Consider the following 20,580-nt stretch of genomic DNA (forward strand, 5'->3'; position numbering starts at 1 on the left):
ATTATGCCCAGCTCTTATTTCTAAACTTTTTTTCTTTTTTTTACTTCTACAAACCTTGGGGCTCCCCAAACCTGCTGATACCTCTCTCTTCTGCAGGAATGGTGCTGTTTTGTCTCCATTAGGACCACCATCAACCAAAAGGAGTACTGTATTAGGCGCAGCATCTGCCTAATGGAAACTAGAAACTCAGCAATCACACATATCCAGAAGTAAGCAAACCTCTTACAGCTTTATATGGGAAGAGTCCAATGGATAGAAACTACAGCTGAGAAGATTTTAAATATATGAACTAGCAAAACATTATAATGTAATGTATGATTACATTATAATAAACACCTATTAGTTTTATACTAGTTTACCTGTCATGGCGTCTGCCAAATAATCCTGGGAATTGTGGTTTAGTGAGGGTGGTGAAAATAATTTGTTAGAAATTTATAGCTCGCCTATCAGAGAACTACAGTGGTACCTCAGGTTAAGTACTTAATTCGTTCCGGAGGTCCATTCTTAACCTGAAACTGTTCTTAACCTGAAGCACCACTTTAGCTAGTGGGGCTTCCCGCTGCTGCCGCGCCGCCAGAGCACAATTTCTGTTCTTATCCTGAAGCAAAGTTCTTAACCTGAAACACTATTTCTGGGTTAGCGGAGTCTGTAACCTGAAGCGTATGTAACCTGAAGTGTATGTAACCCGAGGTACCACTGTATATCTCCACAGGTTCCCCGAGGAAATTCTGTCATGTAGATAAGGTAAGTGAAGTGCATTGTTTGCACAAACAATACCACTTGCAAGTAAACCTAGTCCCAAGTCCCCACACTGTGAGTGAATCAAAGGAAAAGGAAATCTTTTTTCAGTGCCTCTTTTTCAAGAGGCAGCAAGGGGGGGGCAATGTCTAATAATCTCTAAAACTGGTATTCTCCACATGAATTATTTCTGACCCACAGACAGAGAAAAGGCACTATGTCTTTTGTTTCTCCCATGCACACGTTTTTCTTTCCCAATATATTATTCTAATTCTTCCAAAATAAGCAAAATAAAAAATACTAGCAAGTTACCAGTTATTGTATATCCTATTCCTCTAACATAATATTTTTATTTTTCAACTCTACCTCAGATTACCCAGTCTAGCAGCTAAAAGTTGCATATGGATCTAAGCATTGCAACAATTTTTCTATTGCTTTGAACACAATTTTGGAAGACACAATAGTTCGCTGTTTCTTTTTTAAAAAGTTATTGACAATGCCTATGCATATTTATATATAGTACACAAATTGCACGGGCCTTCAGTTACTGACTACTAAAAGACTATTTGAATTATTACAGAGTTGCTATTAAAATAATTAAAGAACCAAAGCCCAAACTTTATGGACAGCAAAATAACAATGCTTCATTTTTTTCCATAAATGCAAAGTTTGGCTAATCCTAAAACTATCAGACGTAACACTTTAATAAAAAGACAACCTTTCTACAAAATTAAGTTAGATTACATCTAAAACATGCTTTTGACAACCTTGATAATATCTGAAGAGTTACCTTTTTTTATAGCTCGTATTATAGGCCAAAGTTAAGGTTGTCTGAGTGGCTGTTTAAGCAAGGATTGTGGCTGTCTCCCATTTTGAGGATTTGTAATATTAACGTCTAATTAACACTTTTAAAAATTCATTAACAAAGTTTTCACTACTGAGTATACATACATTACTGGAGAATATACCTGCAAAGGAGTGCAGGAAGCACTAAAAATTTGAGACAGCTAAAAGTGACTGAGGCCTTCTAGTCACAAAATGGTGGCAGATGGAGGCAGAGTTTGGCATAATTACTTGGAAATTCCTGATAACGTTTTCTGCTGACCTCCAACCCATCTCTAGTTGCTAAATTCTGTGCTACAGTGTTTTCCTTGTGGCAAGGAGTTCCATAGCTCAGCCTTCCTCAGGCTGGGGATTCTGTGACTTTAATAGCTGTAATAGGAGAATGTGGCAACAGCAGGTTCTCCCAGCACAGTGCTGTCGCAAGGGGATTAGCTCCTCCTGCACAAAGGTTAGCCCTTTGGTTCCAGAGTTAATTCCATCCTAACCCTGCCCTATACTAAATTCAGCAAATATAACTGGCATTCCCAATCCATTTTAATTAAGCCTCTGCTTCCACTTATAGCCAAATGAGATAAGAATGGGGACAGTAGAGTCTTGAGGTGCTAGAACAGACTGTATGCTCACTCTGTGACTGGCTTTGGCTCTCCAGATGTTGCTGAATGGCCAGTGGTTGGGATGATGGGAATTGTGCAACATCTGGAGGGCCAAAGGTTTCCCACCACTGCTCTGTATGAAAAACCTCCTCCTCCCTGATGCAGATTGCTTAATGCAACATCATACGGCAGAAGTAGTGAACCAAAGTCCGAGGACCACATCCTTCTGGGACCTCATGGCAGTGGTGACTGCGGCTATAAAGTGTGGGATGTGATCCACAGGTAGCAGACAAGTACAACATTCCTTGTAATGCTAGAGTGGACATTCAAGGAAATGTTTGGTCCAACTTCAGCCAGTCGAAACCTCCTGTTCCTCCTGGCCTGGAGCATCCTTCCCCTTGCATGTGACCAGAGGTGGGCATGACTTTACCTGTCCAGGTAACAAAAGGACGGGTCACGCAGCACTCCCTCCCTTTCCCCCCCCCTCTTCCTCCTTTCATCTGCTTCCAGCTAGGACTGCTCTGTTGGCTTGCAGTCAACAGCAACACAGGGATTGCCCCCCACATGGGGTAAATCCACATGTTGCTATTTGCAACTTTAAGTCTTTAAGCCTGCCTTCAGGACTGATACTGCGTACTGCCTTAACGGGGTGGCGCTGTGGGTTAAACCACAGAGCCTAGGACTTGCCAATCAGAAGGTCGGCGGTTCGAATCCCCACAACGGGGTGAGCTCCCGTTGCTCTGTCCCAGCTCCTGCCCACCTAGCAGTTCGAAAATAGGTACCGCTTCAGCGGGAAGGTAAACGGCGTTTCCGTGCGCTGCTCTGGTTCGCCAGAAGCGGCTTAGTCATGCTGGCCACATAACCCGGAAGCTGTACGCCAGCTCCCTTGGCCAATAAAGCGAGATGAGCGCCGCAACCCCAGAGTCGGCCACAACTGGAGCTAATGGTCAGGGGTCCCTTTACCTTTACTAATAATAATCTAGTACTCTTTTACTAATAGAACACTGTTCTCCTGAGACATGGCACTATTCTACTCTTATGGGGGGGGACCCATAGCCATAGCCGTATTTATGATGCATTGTTGCATGCCGAGTCAAAGGAAAACCAATCTACAAAACAGAACTAATACCCAATAGTGTTAATCTTCTTTAGGTGCTGCATTGATTGTTGATATCCTGTTCATTCAGACAGCTACAATATAGTACAGTGCTGGGAAGCAGCGTACCTCCTTCAAAATGGTTTTCTCATCAGACCTTGTGACCCTGACGTCCTCACAGTGAAATCCACTGAGAGCAGAGCACTAATGGGGAAACAATGTTGAATCATAGTTCAATTAATGCATTATGTCACTGATGCTTTGGCCTTGGCTAATGGGCGCTGGAAGAGCGTATATCCCCTAGCGGGTTATATCTGAACCTCAACCATCTTTCATTATGAAATGCTGAATCTTTGCTTTCCCTTTCTCTTGAAGTTGGCATTGGTTGCTCCTGGAAGAACATTAAGATTGCTATATGGCAGAGGCAGCCTAGTCAGGACCCTTAGCAAGACTGTTCTCCCCCCCACCCAGCTGCACTGATTTATGCAATGGTGGCAAAAAAGGGAGAAAAATAAACTTAAAACATAGCACTATAGTGCACAGAGAGGTTTGTGCATGTCTCCTGTATGTATGTGTGTGTGAGAGAGAGTTTATGAGATAGGCACACCCCTTTATGTGGGAATGTTCAGGGTGGCAGGAGAGGATATATTGTTTATTAATATCCTTCCTAACTTGTGCTCTCAAGTTCCTTATGTAGCAGAGTTACATTCCCCTTCTCACACACAGTAGAAAGCTGGTTGCAGGCTCGTTAGAACCTCTTACTATTATGCAGTTCAATCTGCCTCAGATTGAATTGTACGTTCCTGGTAAATTCCCTTGAATCCCTCTTAAAAGAATACAAACACCACAATCCTATTCATAGTCAACAAAAAGTAAGTTTACTCACGTTAAGGCAGTAAAGGTAAAGGTAAAGGGACCCCTGACCATTAGGTCCAGTCGTGGCCGACTCTGGGGTTGCGGCGCTCATCTCGCTTTATTGGCCGAGGGAGCCGGCGTACAACTTCCGGGTCATGTGGCCAGCATGACTAAGCCACTTCTGGCGAACCAGAGCAGCGCACCATTTACCTTCCCACCGGAGCAGTACCTATTTATCTACTTGCACTTTGACGTGCTTTCGAACTGTTAGGTGGCCAGGAGCAGGGACCGAGCAACAGGAGCTCACCCCGTCGCGGGGATTCGAACCGCCGACCTTCTGATTGGCAAGTACTAGGCTCTGTGGTTTAACTCACAGTGCCACCCGTGTCCCTTCAGATTAGGATTAAGAAGACCCAAATTCCAATTCCTTCTTATCCATGAAGCCCACTGGATGACCTTCAGTCAGGACCTAACTCTCTACTTTACCTCACAGAGTTGTTGAGGGGATAATATTTGGGGTGGGGGGAGATATAGGATTGCAGCCTTGCTCACTCTACTATACCAGATCTCCAACAATCATCTGTTTGAATTTCTTTTCTGTCCCCTGCTCAATCATTGCCAAGGGAGGCCAGCTTTGTTTAATATTTTCCCCCTTTATCCAGACAGTAGTTGTGAAGATAACTGCTGTGTGTAAATAGAGGCTGTGCTGGAGTGATAAACCAAGACAGAGGCACAATTTGCGGGGGGTGGTGGTGGTTATCTGTCTGTTGTGTTAGTTTTAGGCAGTTCCTGTAGCATAGAAGGCGTTCGAGTCATTACTCCCCTTCAGTTCACAGATCCTTAAAACATTTGTGTCAAGTTTCTGGATTATGCCATCTGCACAAAAAGTGAACTCCCCTATCTGCAGAGGCAGGCAATCTTTGTTCACAAAAGATACACTAAGCCTATATCATCATTGCATATAAGCTTGCAGAGCTATAAAAGGGACCCCCCCCCCCCATTTTGCTTCAATTGGGAGAAAGAAGCACCATTCTCTGCGCAATTTTGTGCATGTTCCCACTAACTGCTTATCAGATGGTCTGACGGGTCTTAAATGCAGGATAAGTTCCTAGTGAAAAGTTTTTGTAATGTAAGGAACACACTTTCTCTATATCTATCTAGTTCTCTATCTCATACATATTTTTATACATTTCTATCTATCAGTCCATTACTATTTCCATCTCTCTTTTTATTTGTTTGTAACTATCTCTCTCACTCTCTCCCTTGCTAGCCATTTCCAATCACATCTACCATAAGAGCTAAAGTGAATGAGCAATTGACAAAACAATTATTTCTTGTATTTTAAAGTTAATCCATGTGTCAGGATGGGGAACCTGTGAACCTCTAGATACTGCTGGACAACAGCTTCCATCACCCCTGACCATTGGTCAAAGTGGCTGGGTGTTAAAAGTCCAGAAACATCTCCAAGTTCACAGATTCCCCCCCACCCCACCCTGGTATCTTGCTAGCCATTTACATAGCATCACTGGCTGAAATTATGTCCATCATAAGAGATAAAACTTTATGTGGCACTGGAGTACAGTACTTCTCTATATTACACATTAATTCCTACCTACAGCAGGATTTATTCTAATTATTGCAGGGAAACCTTTTATTTTCATATTCAAAAACCTTTTCCCCCTTGACCTTGTTCGTTGAACCTTCCATGCTTAATGGAATGCATTTCCAACACCCTAAGGCAGAAATGTGTCCAAATACAATTGATTCCATCTACTGAAAAAAATAAATCCTTTGAATAGGCAGAAGCTTGCATTTGTCTGTGTCTCTCCTTGAATGCACTTTCCCCAAATCAGACACAGAACTATAAATTCAGCTTAGAGGCTTTTCTGATTTTCCTTTTCATCTGAGTTAGTCGTACACTCAGCAGCTTATAAATAACCCTGGGATTCTTCTACTGAATTATAGCAGAAGACTTTCAAGGCTATTCATTATCATTCTATAGTGGCAACAAGAATGATATTTTTAGCTGGTTGTCCTGTTAAGCAGAAAGTGGGTTGACTGTGATAATGGGTCACACACAGAAGATGGCTTTTTTGTACGAGGCAAGAAGGAAATGTTTGTCAAAAATGACGAGGTTGTGGGGAAGACTATACTGAGCTAAACATTCAGCAGTTGGAGTTTTCTGTTATCAACATTACCAATAGGATTTTTTTTATTTCCGTTTGCTTCCCTGGGTGACCTATTTTTTGCACCAGACATGCATAAGCATCTTATCTACATGACAACTGAATACATAAATGTCATCTCCTGTAGTGACAGTAACTTTTCAGCAGGCTAAGCAGCAGATGTAAAGTCTGTGAAAAGCAAATGCTATCCAAATGAATTTCTTCAGGATAAAACTAAATATGCGCAGTCATCTCCCTGCAACCAGGATAATAACAAATACAAATTTGGTTCCATTACGCAGGGAGCAAAATCCTGTCGCTAGCAATTCTGCTAAATCAAAAAGCCCTTAAGTGACAGCTGAACCAGGTCAATTGCCATGAATAACTCATCTTGGGCACTGCTATATGGTACAAAATGTTTTAGGCTACAACACTAACACTTCTTTCCCTTTGAATAATAAATCCAGTTGAAATGTATTGGCAGTTTTGCACGGGATGTAGGATCAGATCATCTATGGCTTGATCTGAGTTTGGTAAAAAGCCTGTTTTTCGCACGTCATCACCCCCCATGTTCACTGAGAGATTAATGGCTGTCTAGTGACCTATGAACTAGGATCACACTTTAGAAGTTAATTTGGTTCCCAAAGAGGATAACGTCTCCAGAAGAGTTTTTCACTATGGATATAATCAAGTAACTTCCAAAGTAGTAGATTAAAGCAATTCAAATAGGTAATATATATTTGTAGTATTCACTTTAAGAATACTAATACTTAATTTATAACACAACTTCCTTATAATCCTTTTCAAGTGTATGTTACATGAATTCACACCCAAATCCTAATTTCTAAAAGGGGAGGTGCTGTGGCTCAAGCCTGCATGGAAACTGTTTTCCCTCCAAGCCAAAGGTAGGGGGTCTGGTTCTGACTTCTCCTTGGGGAAAGACATACAACATAAGATCATAGAAATTATGGTGGTTCTCACTAATGATGATGATAATATCACCACCACCATCATACTATACATCCACAGTGAAATCAGTTCTTCAAAATGGCATTATCAATGCACAAGAAGAAGGCATCAACAGGCTTTGGGAGAACCACAAAGTTTACAGAGGTACAAAAAATATTTTTGGAAAAATAACACTTGGGACTCAATCCAGATTCAGCCAGCGAGCCTTTGCAGAGTGGTAGGGCCAGGCAGTATTAGCAGAGGTTTGGTGGGGGAGTGATCAGGACTGATGCTGTTGCTTGACAGCAATAGGACCAGACCTGTTCAGCCCCTCCTCGCCTCCAGAATTCCCCATTTTGGGGGCCCTGATGCCTGTTGTCAGTGGGCATCCCATCAATGGCACACTCACCTAGCTGAGGGGCCATGGCAGCAGAGTGATGCTTAGCCAGCAGAGCTGAGCAGAAGGACACCTCCACCCAATTCATACCCACCCATTAAGGGAGGGTTTAACTGCTCTTGCAGGAGGTGGAACCCCAAAACAGCTCAGTGAGGAATGAGTGTGATGAGAGGCCACTGAATGCTTGATTGAAAGTGTCTGTTGTGAAGGGAGGGGAATGGAAATCCTGAACAGGAACACTCTGCACTTCAATATTTTGTTTCAGGCTCCACTTGTTACTTACTGTTTTAAAGCTCAGGCACTAAACCATGCACCCAAACCAACTCTGATGTTCCCAGGCTCATGGCTAAGACCTACTGATTGCATCATTTTGCTAACTGTGTAACATAGAAGACCATTTGAATTTAGTCCCAGTATATATAGGGGCTTTGGTGGTAATCAAACATTGGCCAATTTAGTTTGATGAATTGTGTTTGCATTGTGCTACATTGTACTAATGATTAGATATAGGATAAGCAGTATCATGGACACTGATAAAGTCAGCAGTGCCAGGACCTTGTCTGAAGAATAAATTTGCACACAAGCTTCTTTGTCCTGCTGCTGTTTGAGTCCATGGATTGCTGACTTTAACAGAGCAGACTCTGATTAAGTTAGGATAATGCTTATGCAGTCATACAATGTGCTCAAGGTTTGTGATACCAGATCTCTGGTTGCCCTCCACACCTTATCGCTGTCAAAGCTGTGCACCAGATTCAGCCGAGGCCAAAACTCCAAACCAAATCAGACACATTAGGAGGACTTTGGGCGAGTCAGGTAGGGACAGGCACAAACCACTGCAAGTCAGGTTGGATAGGCCCAGAGCGATCTGTGGCTGTCAGGGGGTGGGACAGAAAGGAGAAGAGGGCAAGGTGGGAAAACCACAGGAAAAGGGTCAAGTCCTACCCAACTGGTGGGTGCCTCTTCCCAAGAGGAGGTAGGCCCAACACCTGCCCCACAAGATCAATGCCTGCACTCCACATCAATCTTGTAGGTGTAGGTGCTGCTTTGTAAGGGGCTTTCTTGCAGAAACGCCACTTGTGAAACAGTACCTCACAGGATCAAACCCTCCTGCTAACCACTTGGCAGGCAGGAGAATCTTAGCCTCTGCAGTGTGCTGGGTCCTCCTCTTTCACAAGTGTTTTCCTTCGTGTGCAGGGAAACCACTAGCAATGGAGCAGTGACCAGAACTCAAGGATTGGTTCCTTCCACTTAACAGCTGGCAGGGTCCAATCCTGCAGAGTACTAGTACAACTCCCTGGCCCTTTTCAAACCCCAATGTGTTAAAATAGGATTTTAAAATTACCTTGGGGATGGATTCAGGCTTACCAACCCCCAAAGTTGGACCAAAGTTGTTGAGCTTTGTTTAGGGCAGCTACCGATTTAAGCTCTGCCCCCTCCCGCAGCACCCGAAATGCCCAGGAACCACCTTGCTGACCACAAGCACTCCTGCTGCCCAGAATAACAACCCCCAACACACAACAGCCAGTGTGCTGCACTGCAGAGTCTCGTGCCGCCCCTACAGACACCTATGGTGCCCTATGCCCTCCCTCCTGGTGCGGACCTCCCCCCACCGTGCCCAGCTACCCACGCTACTGGATTAGGACATCACAGGATGAAATCTACCCAATCTGGGCCACAGGGTGGATAGGGGGTCTGTGCACACCCCTAATCATTGACTGCATTCAACAGGTTTAACTGACTGAGAGCCAGAGTTGTACAATAGAAAACCATGGCAGGCTATAAATGACCTAGAGGCCTTTTACTGGCTTCCCTTAGCCATTTCGTTTGCTCCTCATAGTCAATTCAAGACAAGCACACCTCCATGCAACCTTGGATCGATGAGTGCCATCTTCTTGATGTCATCTTGAATACTCTGTGGTATGATATATGGTGCTAGGAGATGTTTAATCACTTCACTGTACATGTGTGTGTGTTTAAACAGCAGTATGTGCTCTGCTGCATCCATGTTCAAACCAGCATCACGGGCAACTCTTATCTCCACAGGGAGCCTCAGAATTTTGCGCTGGTTATTGAGTTCTAATTATGTTTACACAGATGCATACATTTCAACCATTGTAAAAGCTGGAGGAGGGGGAGTTGGCCTCATTTGCAATTCTTTCCTTTGAAAAATCTATTTCCCAAGGCACTTAGGAAGCTAAGTCTCATTGAAAGTCAATGGGACTTGTACTCCCAACCGCCTACAGCTGCCCTCCCATACACAATTCGACTGCTTTTAAATCCCACTGAAGTCAATGGGATTTGAGCAGCCCTGTATGCAGCATTATAGCCTAAGGCTGCAATCTTCAAGCAGCTTACCTTTCCTGAGAATTGTGCTGCTGCAGCAGTTTCAAAGTTTAGCTTATAAGTTTAAGGAAAATCATAACTAGACATCAAAGAAAGTCATGGCTGTTGCCCTGTCCTTCTAAAAAGACCACATCCCACTGAAATTACCAGATCTTGTAATACCTGATATTTGGAAACTATAGACTAAAGCAGAAACCCCAAGCAAATTTATCTGGAAGTAAATTCCACTAAAAAAGAAACCAGCGCTAACTGACTCACTCACAAGTAGCTCCAGTACATCAAACATCATGCAGAGTACAATTCTGACTGTGGTTATTTGGCTGTAAGAGCCAGAACACACATTATGGTCCTGGCCAGCAACTAGATTTCCTTAAAAAGCCACTTGGATAAGCAAGGAAGGCCTGGAGATCCAACATCTTAACCCATGCCTCACTAAAATAGATTTTCCATCATGTTCTGCTGCCTCCTGGTGCCAGCAGTGCCACAGCTGAGGGGGAAGGGGAAGGAGTTCGTAATTTCAAAATTGTGGCCTCCAGGTGACATCATAACCTATGAGGTCATAAAGGGTGTGGTGCCCAGTTCACTTATTCCAGTGAAAGGAATGGACTTTGGACTGTAATACTGATTTTCTTATTATAACAAAACACCCATCATTCAACATTTGCCAGTAGTTTTGTAATATTGATCATTATTCTTTGGAGATGAGAATCCATTCAATATATGCATGTGATACATGATACAATTCAAATGATTAATAGTTAATGCTCAAAACCACCATGTTGTTTCCTAGATACTCTGCTTTTTTGAGGAACTTCCCATGCAAACCAGCTTATAATCGCCAATAAAAACCAACACTTGACAATAAAATATAAAAATGCAGACTATGCTACAGCTAAACAATAGAGCAGCAGAAAAACTGACGTACGGATATAGAATATGTGTGTGATTGCAAAATTATTAATTTTGAATAAAGACGGCGGTGACAGGATTAGTAAAAATTGAATGTGCTTTTTTGTTGAAAGGTTGTTTTTTTTAAGCTGCTCAATTATTCAAGGACTTTCAATGTAGGAAAATAATATTATGCACACTTTAAAGTAAAGCAATTAAACATTAAATAAACCCACTCCTTAGAAGTGACAATGTGGAAGCCTCTGTGTTCCAAGTCAGTTAATTTGAGATAAGGCAGAATCAGCCTGACTTTTGATTTAATAATATAAATTAGCAATGCCATAAGTTACCATGTCCTTTTGTTAGCGTATCCCTAGCAGTACAATTCTGAAACGTGAGTGGGGAACCTCAGGGTGAATGCGGCCCTCCTGACCTCTCCATCAGGCCCGCAGAATGCTCCCCAAGCCACACCCCTCACTGGTCCTGCTTCACACCCCCACTGTTTTCTCCTGGCTGGAATGGGTCCTTGAACTCTGATAATGCCCCTTGCTTGCCTGGATGGAGAATATAAGGGGGGCGGTTCTGAGTGTGTGTGGAATCCAGCCTACCTGTATAAAGGTAAAGATTTGCTGTTCTGCCCATAGAAGGTCATCCAGAAGGGAATGGGACCCTTGGGCTGGGGAAAAAAAGCCCTTGCTATAAAAATTTAAGCAAAAGTACGTCACTGAGTTCTATGAGGGCTTAGTTATAAGTAGCTGTGCATAGAACCGTATCCTCTACATACAACAAATTACATATGGAAATGTAAGGTTTAGCAAAGCAGGGCAAGACGTCCTCTGGAAATTCGCAGATTAGACGTTGCCTCTCCAGAAGTGGCTTGTGAGCAGGGGTAGAGGAAACAAGCTAGCTTCCTGGCAGGTGGGTGGGGTCAGCCCAAGCGCCTGAGGCAAAGGACAAAATGGTGCCACCCACCCCACCACCCGGGGAGAAGGGGTGAGTGAAGATCTACATCAGGGACAAGGGGGGAGGGGATGAAGATCTACATTGGGAACATGGGTGGGAGGAGAGCACCAGCCTTTCCTATTCGCCAACTGAGTCCCAGGAGGCGGCAGATCTGGCCTCCAAGGAGCACACCACACCTGTTGAATTCCTTGGAGGCTGGATCTGCTGCCCCTGTGGATCTTGCCACCTGAAGCAGTTGTCTCACATTGTCTCATGGGTGGGCTGTCCTGTAGGTGGGTGGCTTGGGAGCAGTAAGGTCAGCGCAGTGCAGCACCTCTGAACGTTTCACATCACTTATTGATCATTAGTGATCAATAGGACTACATCAAATTGCTGGTACTAAGACCCAGCCAGTCAAAACACATTTCAGTCCCATTGATTTCAATGAGGAAAATTCCCTCAGTTACTTAGCTCTACCACTGAAATGAATGGGATTTGTGCTTAACTTTTAGTAGACTGATCCTGTGCAGCCCAATCCTATGTATGTTTACTCAGGCATAACTCCAACAGACCTTGCTCCCAAGGAAGTGCGGCTAAGATGGTACGTTAAGAAGGTAAGGCTGAAAGTGTAGCCACACTTGAATGGGACTAAATCCCATTTTAAACAGAGGATTAATGTGCTTATTATCACAGGCTGTGAGGCTAGTGCATTTACCAGGAAGTAAGAATGCATTGGAATTTACTTCTGAGTAAACATGCCTAGGACTGGGCTGCATGAAAGAAATGAGTTGTTATTTAACTATTAATAATTGAACTGAAAATGTTAAATGAAGCCCCAACTCAAATCTCCAGATTTAGCTTTAGATATGAAAATCAGTCACTTTACACAGAGGGGAAAAGTTACTTGATAAATGTTTTAATTTTCCAGTGGGATTTGGAGGCAATTTTAATAGAGAATCAATTGTCCTTGAACATTCTTGTATAAGAAAGGGGCAGTTCTACAAAGGAAAGGTCTCTCTAGAATAGGATCCCCCAGCAGATTGCTTTGAAAGGATGTTCTTAAATGTACAAATGCAAAAAGAAAAAGAAATCACTGGGAAAAAAGAATTATTAAGTGCCAGAAGCACCAAATAACCTTGAGAGGTTGTGAGAAGATTAGATGTGCTCTGCTTCCTTAAATCTGTAGCAGGAAGCCAGGAATGCCTGACTGATTAAGGTTTTTTATTTTATTTTTAATGCAAAAAGTATTAACAGAAAATGAACAAAGGAGACAGACTGTGGAATGGTCTCCATTCCTTGCTCCTCCTTAGCAAAAGAAAAAAAAAACTTTCTGAAATCAAGTGGTCATTGAAAGCTTGGAGACCCTCTATAATTTTGGCATGATGGCAGCCATAAATTGAAAGGCTACCAATCCTCTTTCCTACAAACAGTACTAGTTCCTTAAACATCTTCAGTGCTCCTTTTACTTGAGTTTTCACATGAAGTTTGAAACTCAAAACTATAGGGTGGCAATATATAGCTAATGGCTGATGATGAAACAAGCAAAAGCTGATTTAGGCATGGATCTGATGCCAACCCTTTTGCCTCCATGTTGCTACTATTAATAGCTGCATTTATTGAATTATCTTCTAATATAAAGCACAGGTACTGAAAGAATCAATATACTGTATTAGTTAGCAAGAAAACAGCATTAGGCTATGCAACCATTTAAGTGAAATGGTATGTTCAATGAATACAAAACATTGCAAAACTTTTATTTTAAAGCGGCAAGTGCTCATATATAGACAGTTATTCAGTGATTTATATTTTGGTAACAAAACTTGTTCTGACCTTTAGATTGCGTGCTAAGTAAATTACCTCGGAGCGAAAGTGGTGGCTTCTCATTGCAGCATCTGGAAATGAAAAGGAGAATTGTGTGTTGTTGTTTTTAAAAAAGGCAGAACTGCATCTGTCTGCACTTCAAGGTAATTTAAGTTCTTGTACACGTCTGCCTGCTCAGTGTTCCTATTCTTGCTAATCCTCATCCCTACAGTCACCACTGAAATGATGTGAAGTCTCTGTTGCTGAGCAGCCATCATGTATATCTTAATTCTCCCTCCTCCTCTCTAGAAGTTGGATGGGAAAGTTCTAACGTACTTGAGCAGCGAGAGGGGTTCCCACCCAGCATCGTTAAGGGATGGGGTGGAGACTAGGCTGCCGCAGTCTCTTAAAAGCCCTTTCCCCCCAAATAATCCGGGGAGATCCGGAGAGTGGGCGAGCTCTCCCATTAGCAGCAAGTCGTTAACTATCACAGCTTGGGTAGGCGACGGGGGATTCCCTTTCCCTCCCCAAGCTCCCTCCTTCCCTCTGAAGAAGCTGGATTCCTCCATCCCCCTTTGGCAAAAGGCTGCCAGCCAGCCAGGCACTGCGTCTCTTACCTCGGCTCCTTGAGCGCCCGGAAAAGACCGATTTGATCGGATGTCTCCCTTTCTGGAGCTTGCGGTGCCAGCAGCAGAAGAATAAAATCGTGGCGACGGTGCCCAGCAGCAGAAGGAGCAAGAAGAGGGCACATTGGATGCTGTAAGGTCTCAGCAGAACTAAAAAAGCGGCGGCGATCATGGTTCAAGAGTATGTTGAGGGGTTGCTTTCTTTTCCAGGGAGAATTTGAGGTGGGGGGAGTGTTGTTAAGGAAAAGCTGCTGAGGACGAATGAGCCTGAAGGAAGGACAGGAGCCTTGGCGAGAAACGCTGCAAAGGGCAAGCTTGCCTATGTAGACGGCTGGAGCAGGAGGAGGAGGAGCATCAGCCTGGCTTGGTCCTTGTGGCCCCGGAATCAGGGCTCCTCAATGGCTGCAGCAGACCCAGTTCTGAGATGTGTCAGTAATTTCCGCGAGGAGAGAGGGACCCTCAATCCATGACTCAGCAGACAAGAAGGCGGCAGCAACAGCAGCAGCAGCAGCTCACACAGCAGGGGATTTTTTTCCTCTGGCTTTGCTTTGCTTTTTTTTCCTTCCACGCGTGAGGGATAGGGGGAGAGAGAGAGAGAGGGAGAGAGGGACAGAGCAAGTGCAGATGGATCAGCAGCAGCAGCAACACCTAAGCTGCAGTCCTGCCTGGAGACAGGGAGAGGGCACCCCTCCGGAGCTGATTTTGCAGCCCGGTATTGCTGCTGTGCGCCTCCAGCTCTTGCATCTCAGCCATGCCCTGTAGCAAAAACGCTGCTGAGGCGGAGGATAGATGGCTGCTGCTGCCGCTGCCCATCAGGAAACCGATTTGCAGAAGGGGAGGGAGGAGAGAAAGAAAGGGGCGATTCCTAAAGTTTGCTGCCGCCACCGCCGCTCCTGCTGCTGCTGCTGTTACTACTGGCTGTTCACGAGTGAGGGGGATTTGTGGGGGGAGTGTTGCGGTGCTGGGGGGGGCAGAACTTGGCTGCCCGGGGGTTGATGACATCACAGGCTGCTGCAGAGTGAAAAATGGCTGCTTTAAGGTGCGAGCAAGGGGAGAGGCAGCCTTGCTGCTGGAGAAGAGGATCACTGCTGGGTCCTGAGAGGAAGGCATCATCCACCGCAGCAGGCGTGCGAGCAGACTTGGCGAGAGAGGCTGAGCTGGGCAGGCACGTCGTCGCAGTCATCCTGATCCGCTGCCCTCCCCGGTTTGCTGCTGTTCACTTCCTCGAGGATTAAGAGAGGCGATTCCCTCCCCCCCTTGCAGATCTTGCAGCTTCTGAAAAGGAGGCAACGGCGGCGAGGAGCTGGGAAGCAAGGGCAAGCGGAAAGTCAGGCAGGGGAAGAACCAGGTGGACATTTCCTCCCTTCAAGTTCAGTGATTTGGCAAATGAACGTCATGCTTTTTTGCTCCCCCGGGCTCTAAACGTTGCACGTGTGGAGAGGCAGGCAGGCAGGCGTCTCTTCTCTTAGGATGCATTTGGAAGTCGAGCTGATTTTTAGCCTGTGATCCTTCCAGAATTCCGAGGATAAATTGAGTTGAAGGGAACGTGCTTCTGGATAGGCGTGTGCCATTAAAAACGCAGTGCCTATATGCTTGAGCCTATTTGTGGATTTGGCAGTGCAATCTCGCGTAAGCCCCACTATGATCAGAGGGGCTTGCTTCCCTTGCAAGGGCACCAAGCTGTCAGTTTATTAAGGAATGGTTCTTCCTTATATAATGGCTCTTCGTGATCGTGCCAGTTAACAGGATTTTGGCCTGCAAGCCTGCTTTTACAGCTCAAAAGCAGGACATACTATTTAAGACCCAGTTTCGTGAAGAGGTGATTTGGGTTATGGCAAAGTGTTTGTCAGACACTTTCTTTTGGCTTCAGGCTCAGCTTGCAGCTTCCTGTCAAAAAGCTCTGGGTGCAAAAGAGCCTTTATAGGTGTCCCTAGCAAAGAATCGTTCCTCCTGTTTCTGAGGTTCAGGTGTGGAGTGCTATTGCTTATGTAGTCGAAAGAGCACCACCCATGCTCAAGGAGTTGCTAGCAGTCTTGAAGGAACTCCCAAGATCTGCAGAAGTGCAAAAAAACCAAGAAAAAACAAACACCATTTAGGGGGGAAGCACACACTCAGAGAGGGAGGGAACACTGCAACAGCCCAATGAGCATTAAGCATGCTCATTGGCCTTGAAATACTATCAGGAAGGGGGAAGAACATAGAAAGGAGGAATGGAATGGAACAGCAGAATTTAAAGCTGCAACATTTTGTTGCAGGACCCATTTATTTCCACATAATGACACACACAGCATGCTTGATAAAGATCCGTAATATTAATATTTAGGCAATTTTAAATACTGACAAGGAAAGTTCCTAGTTCTCCCTTGTTGCTGCAGCAACATCAGACATGTTACGCTTTATCTTGGCTCCTATACTATCATCCTGTAGTGAATTGCAACTTCCTGAATCTACTAGCAGCTGCCACCACCCTTGAATGGGTCATATGTGATGGAATATTTATGATGCAATTATGCTTTCCTGATAGTTTCTCAACAGCAAATGTATTGTAGATATTACAGATTTTGCCGTATCCTTGCTGACAATAAAATGCAACGCAGAAATATTTACTTTATATTTTTTGTCCATTTGATCCCTACTTTGTGGTTTGATAATCAGGGTTGTTGGTTTTTTCGCTGACTTTGTGGCCACATATACATAGGGAAACATCTATTTGTAAGTCCTTAGGAATAATAAAACCTGCTGTGCAACCCGTTTCATTTTTTTATCTGATAGGGACAGAGCAAATACAAAGTGTGTTTATGCTGCAGACAGTACATATTTATAGCACATAACTCCATATCAAAGTAGATTAGGAAACAGTATTACATACAATAGCAGTCAAGTACATTTGGATTAAAATGCTAGTTAAATAACTCTTACTTCATGTTGGTGGTACCTGCATTGCACCCTGTTCCTGTGCACATTTATGGAGAAGTTACATGTCACATTGCTCAGTGGAAGTTCATTGCAAGTTTGTTGGTGGGGGGGAGACTGTAGCATTTGATACAATTCAATGCACTTTTACACAGAATTGAGGTCCACTATGTTCAGTAGGGTTCACTCCTTTATAAGTGTATTTAAGATTGCAGCCTTAGCAATCTTACTCCTACACTTACCTGCAGGTAAGCCCCTTTGAATTCCGTTGCACCTGCTTCTGAGTAGACGTGTACAGAATAGTGCTGTTTAGACACCTAGCATTTTACACAACTCGGCTTTTCACCTAGTATGTTGCAGCAGGATTGTATTATAAATGGTCACTGGTATATCTCACATTGTGGATTTATGGCTTGGTTTCTGAAGATACATTAAGGGTACATTGCATGATGTGACAAATAAAAGGTTTCTGAACACCGCAGCATACTGCAGTCACTCTCTGTGAATGTGTGCATATCCCTCTGAGATGGTTAATACAATTGCCATTACTTCAAGGTGAGGCAGATTATGTGTGCCTCCTGTACCCTGCCTTCCTGCAGTGCTTTGCTGCAATATGTTGCAGGATCAAGTAACTTTTCCGGTTCTCTTTCTCTCCCATCTTTGATTATACTGGAAGAAGTTGTAAAATATTTGCCTCCATACAATTGGTATTTATACTAAATCTTTGGAATAATGAGTTGTGTCAACTAAAACATGTATGTCAGAGAATGAAGGTAAATGGCTGTGGTGGGTGGGGCCAGCTACAAAATTGAGCACAGCAATTAATATGAATTTTACTTTTGGACAGTATGTTTATATAGTATGTTTGTACATGCACACACCCCTTATAACTTCTATCTGGGCATGAAAGGCACATTTTAAGAGTTCAATGACATATTCTAGCCAGGCACACAAATCCAAGGAAGGTGCAAAGTAGGGGCAGTGAGGGGTATGGCATGAGGGCAAGGGTTGTGGCCTGGGGAGAGTTATGAATGCCTGATAGAGAAAAATGGAGGTCTGTGTTTGGCCTGGGGTTCCCCCTCCTCCCTGTTTTAAAAAGTGGATTGTGTTTTCTTATTTATTAAACTTACTGGGTTAACTTACTAGGTTTTCATGGATCCCCGCCACCCAAAACGTAACTCAAAGCAACTTATTTACATTAAAGCTAACATAAAACAAAAAAAAAATGACTAAGGCATGTATTTATTTTAAAATTGTATACCCGCACCATTCTTGTCTGAGGACACTCCAGAGTGGCTAACTATCCATAGGTTAAAAAAAAATACATTGTATAAAACAAAATTTGAACCAACTTACATATAAAATCAACAAATATAAACAATTGACAAGGATTCAGCAATCAAGAGTGTGGAGCCAGAAAATTAAAAGCGCCAGACAATAACTGCACCAGCTCATCAACTAGGTTAGCTAAAAGAGAGAAGTTTTTTGTGTGCTGTTTATAGCTACAGGGCATTCAAGTACTGCAATACAGAGGCCACTCCCACAAAGGGTCTGTCTGTTGCGCTTCTTTTGGCAGAGGCACCTGAAGCAACACCTGATGGTGAATGGAGTGCCAAGGAGAGTACATATGGGTGGGATGGGGGAGAGGTAGTGTCTCACATATCCAGGTCTCAAGCCTTTTAAGGTTTTAAAGCAACATGTCAAGTTTGAGACTGGAAACACATACGTAGATCACATTAAGCCAAGGTAATACGTCCCTAAGGTGGTTCTGTGGTTGTAGTGCACTTTTTGACTCTGATCCTTAATCAAATAACTCTCAAAGCAGTATACAACTAAACTTGTAGCTAAGATACATGAAACTACAGTGGTACCTCAGGTTACATACGCTTCAGGTTACATACGCTTCAGGTTACAGACTCCACTAACCCAGAAATGGTACCTCGGGTTATGAACAGAAATCGTGCTCCGGCAGCGTGGCGGCAGCGGGAGGCCCCATTAGCTAAAGTGGTGCTTCAGGTTAAGAACAGTTTCAGGTTAAGAACGGACCTCTGGAACCAATTAAATACTTAACTTGAGGTACCACTGTATACACACACACACAAAACTAATCTATTGAAATAAAACACTAATCTATGACAGAAAGTGATGGTGTAAAACACCTATTTTGCAGAAGTTTTATAAAAAACATGATCTGCAAGGCCCTCGTGTACACAGAGGTTTTTTGCCTTCTTATGATGTTATAAGAAATCCCTCTCTTTTATTTGTTTTGGAAAAGAACATAATCCAATAAAGAGATACAGAAACCCTTCAGGTGCTCTTTGGTCAGTTTCCATTCCTATCTGTGTATGTGTGAAGGATGGGCTGGCTTGACAGGCAATGCTTCCCAGCTTGTCCTTTTCCTGCATCTCAGACATTTTGTTCCATCCTTCCATCCCTTTTAAATCACTCACTAGGGAAGATGCCATAAGACAGGTAGGTATTATCCTAAGGGCCAGTGGTTTGTCACAATAGATTACATGGAATGGAGCACCAATAGAAGTGAGGGGAAAGCCAAAGTCACTCATTCATAACAGGAAACACATAATAAGGAAAGAAAGAAAGGCGTGTACCTGTTTCATTCCACATCCTTGATTTTGCTTCCATTTTATTCCACGTCCTTGATTTTGCATCCATTTTATTCCACGTCTTCAATCTGGCAAAGAGAGAGAGAGAGAGAGAGCAAAAGCTGTTCTAAGCCTTCAGAAGCATTGCCGTCCCATTGCCAGCACTGCTTTTCACCTCAGCCTCCGCAAAAGCAGCAGGTTCATTGGCACCATACAAACACTCATAGAGCAGCCATGTAGGCTCTGGATTTCTGTCCAGAAGCACAGAGAGGTTGTTGCAGTTTGCATAGCATACTATTATCACTGCATGTTCCTTGGTGATTAAGCACTGCCTTCCGCTGAACTTTTTTTTGAAACACGCTGATTACAAGATTCTGATCCAAAGAGACTTAGGCGTTGAGTGTCTACACCAATTTCTCCTGGCTAATCTTTTTAGAAACTGAAAAACTGGTTGGCAATTGATTCGACATGGGGGATTTTATTGCAGATAGGCTATTTAATGGTTGGGTTTTAATTGGTGTGTGCAGTGGGCCAGGGATACTTTAATAAGCACTGTATTAAGGATTCACTTGATACATAAAATGAAAGGAGAAAGTACATCAAGTTGATTCTCATAACATTATCTATTTTGCATATTCCAAAAGGTCCATAAGCATTGGAGTGAAGGCTCAAATCAAACTCTTTTGTTATGAGGTTGAATAGAATTAAGGTTTCACCTCAACTGCTCATGGGTGTGTCATATCTTATAGAAATCAAATATTATCTTGCCAGGAAGCATCACATGTCTCCTATGGCTTCAAATCAAAGTGAATATATATCATGCTAATTTT

At 43.5% G+C, this 20,580-nt stretch overlaps 1 protein-coding gene and 1 long non-coding RNA gene across 20 annotated transcripts in view; one reads left to right on the forward strand and one right to left on the reverse strand.

Moving 5' to 3' along the window:
- Positions 1-15,126, reverse strand: part of LOC308472756 (dystonin-like) — a 306,554-nt gene extending 291,428 nt beyond the window's left edge. For 8 of the 19 annotated variants that reach the window (XM_080997873.1, XM_080997869.1, XM_080997851.1 and 5 more), the window contains exons 1-2: positions 14,226-15,125; positions 13,639-13,700 (exon numbers count right to left, since the gene is read on the reverse strand). In XM_080997873.1, coding sequence (XP_080853999.1) covers positions 13,639-13,700; positions 14,226-14,406 — 243 coding nt within the window. In that variant the 5' untranslated portion in view covers positions 14,407-15,125. Of the gene's footprint in view, positions 1-10,240; positions 10,283-13,638; positions 13,701-14,225 lie in introns of those variants that run through there. The other 11 variants (XM_080997848.1, XM_080997841.1, XM_080997871.1 and 8 more) reach the window with 5 other exon arrangements.
- Positions 1-20,580, forward strand: part of LOC308472839 — a 41,393-nt gene that overhangs the window by 12,075 nt on the left and 8,738 nt on the right. Inside the window, exon 3 of the long non-coding RNA XR_013983760.1 lies at positions 97-209. This is a non-coding gene — a long non-coding RNA (uncharacterized lncRNA). The remainder of the gene's footprint in view (positions 1-96; positions 210-20,580) is intronic.

Source organism: Podarcis pityusensis (genome assembly GCF_964106645.2).
Source record: "Podarcis pityusensis genome assembly, chromosome: 3".
Classification (NCBI taxonomy): Eukaryota; Metazoa; Chordata; class Lepidosauria; order Squamata; family Lacertidae; genus Podarcis; species Podarcis pityusensis.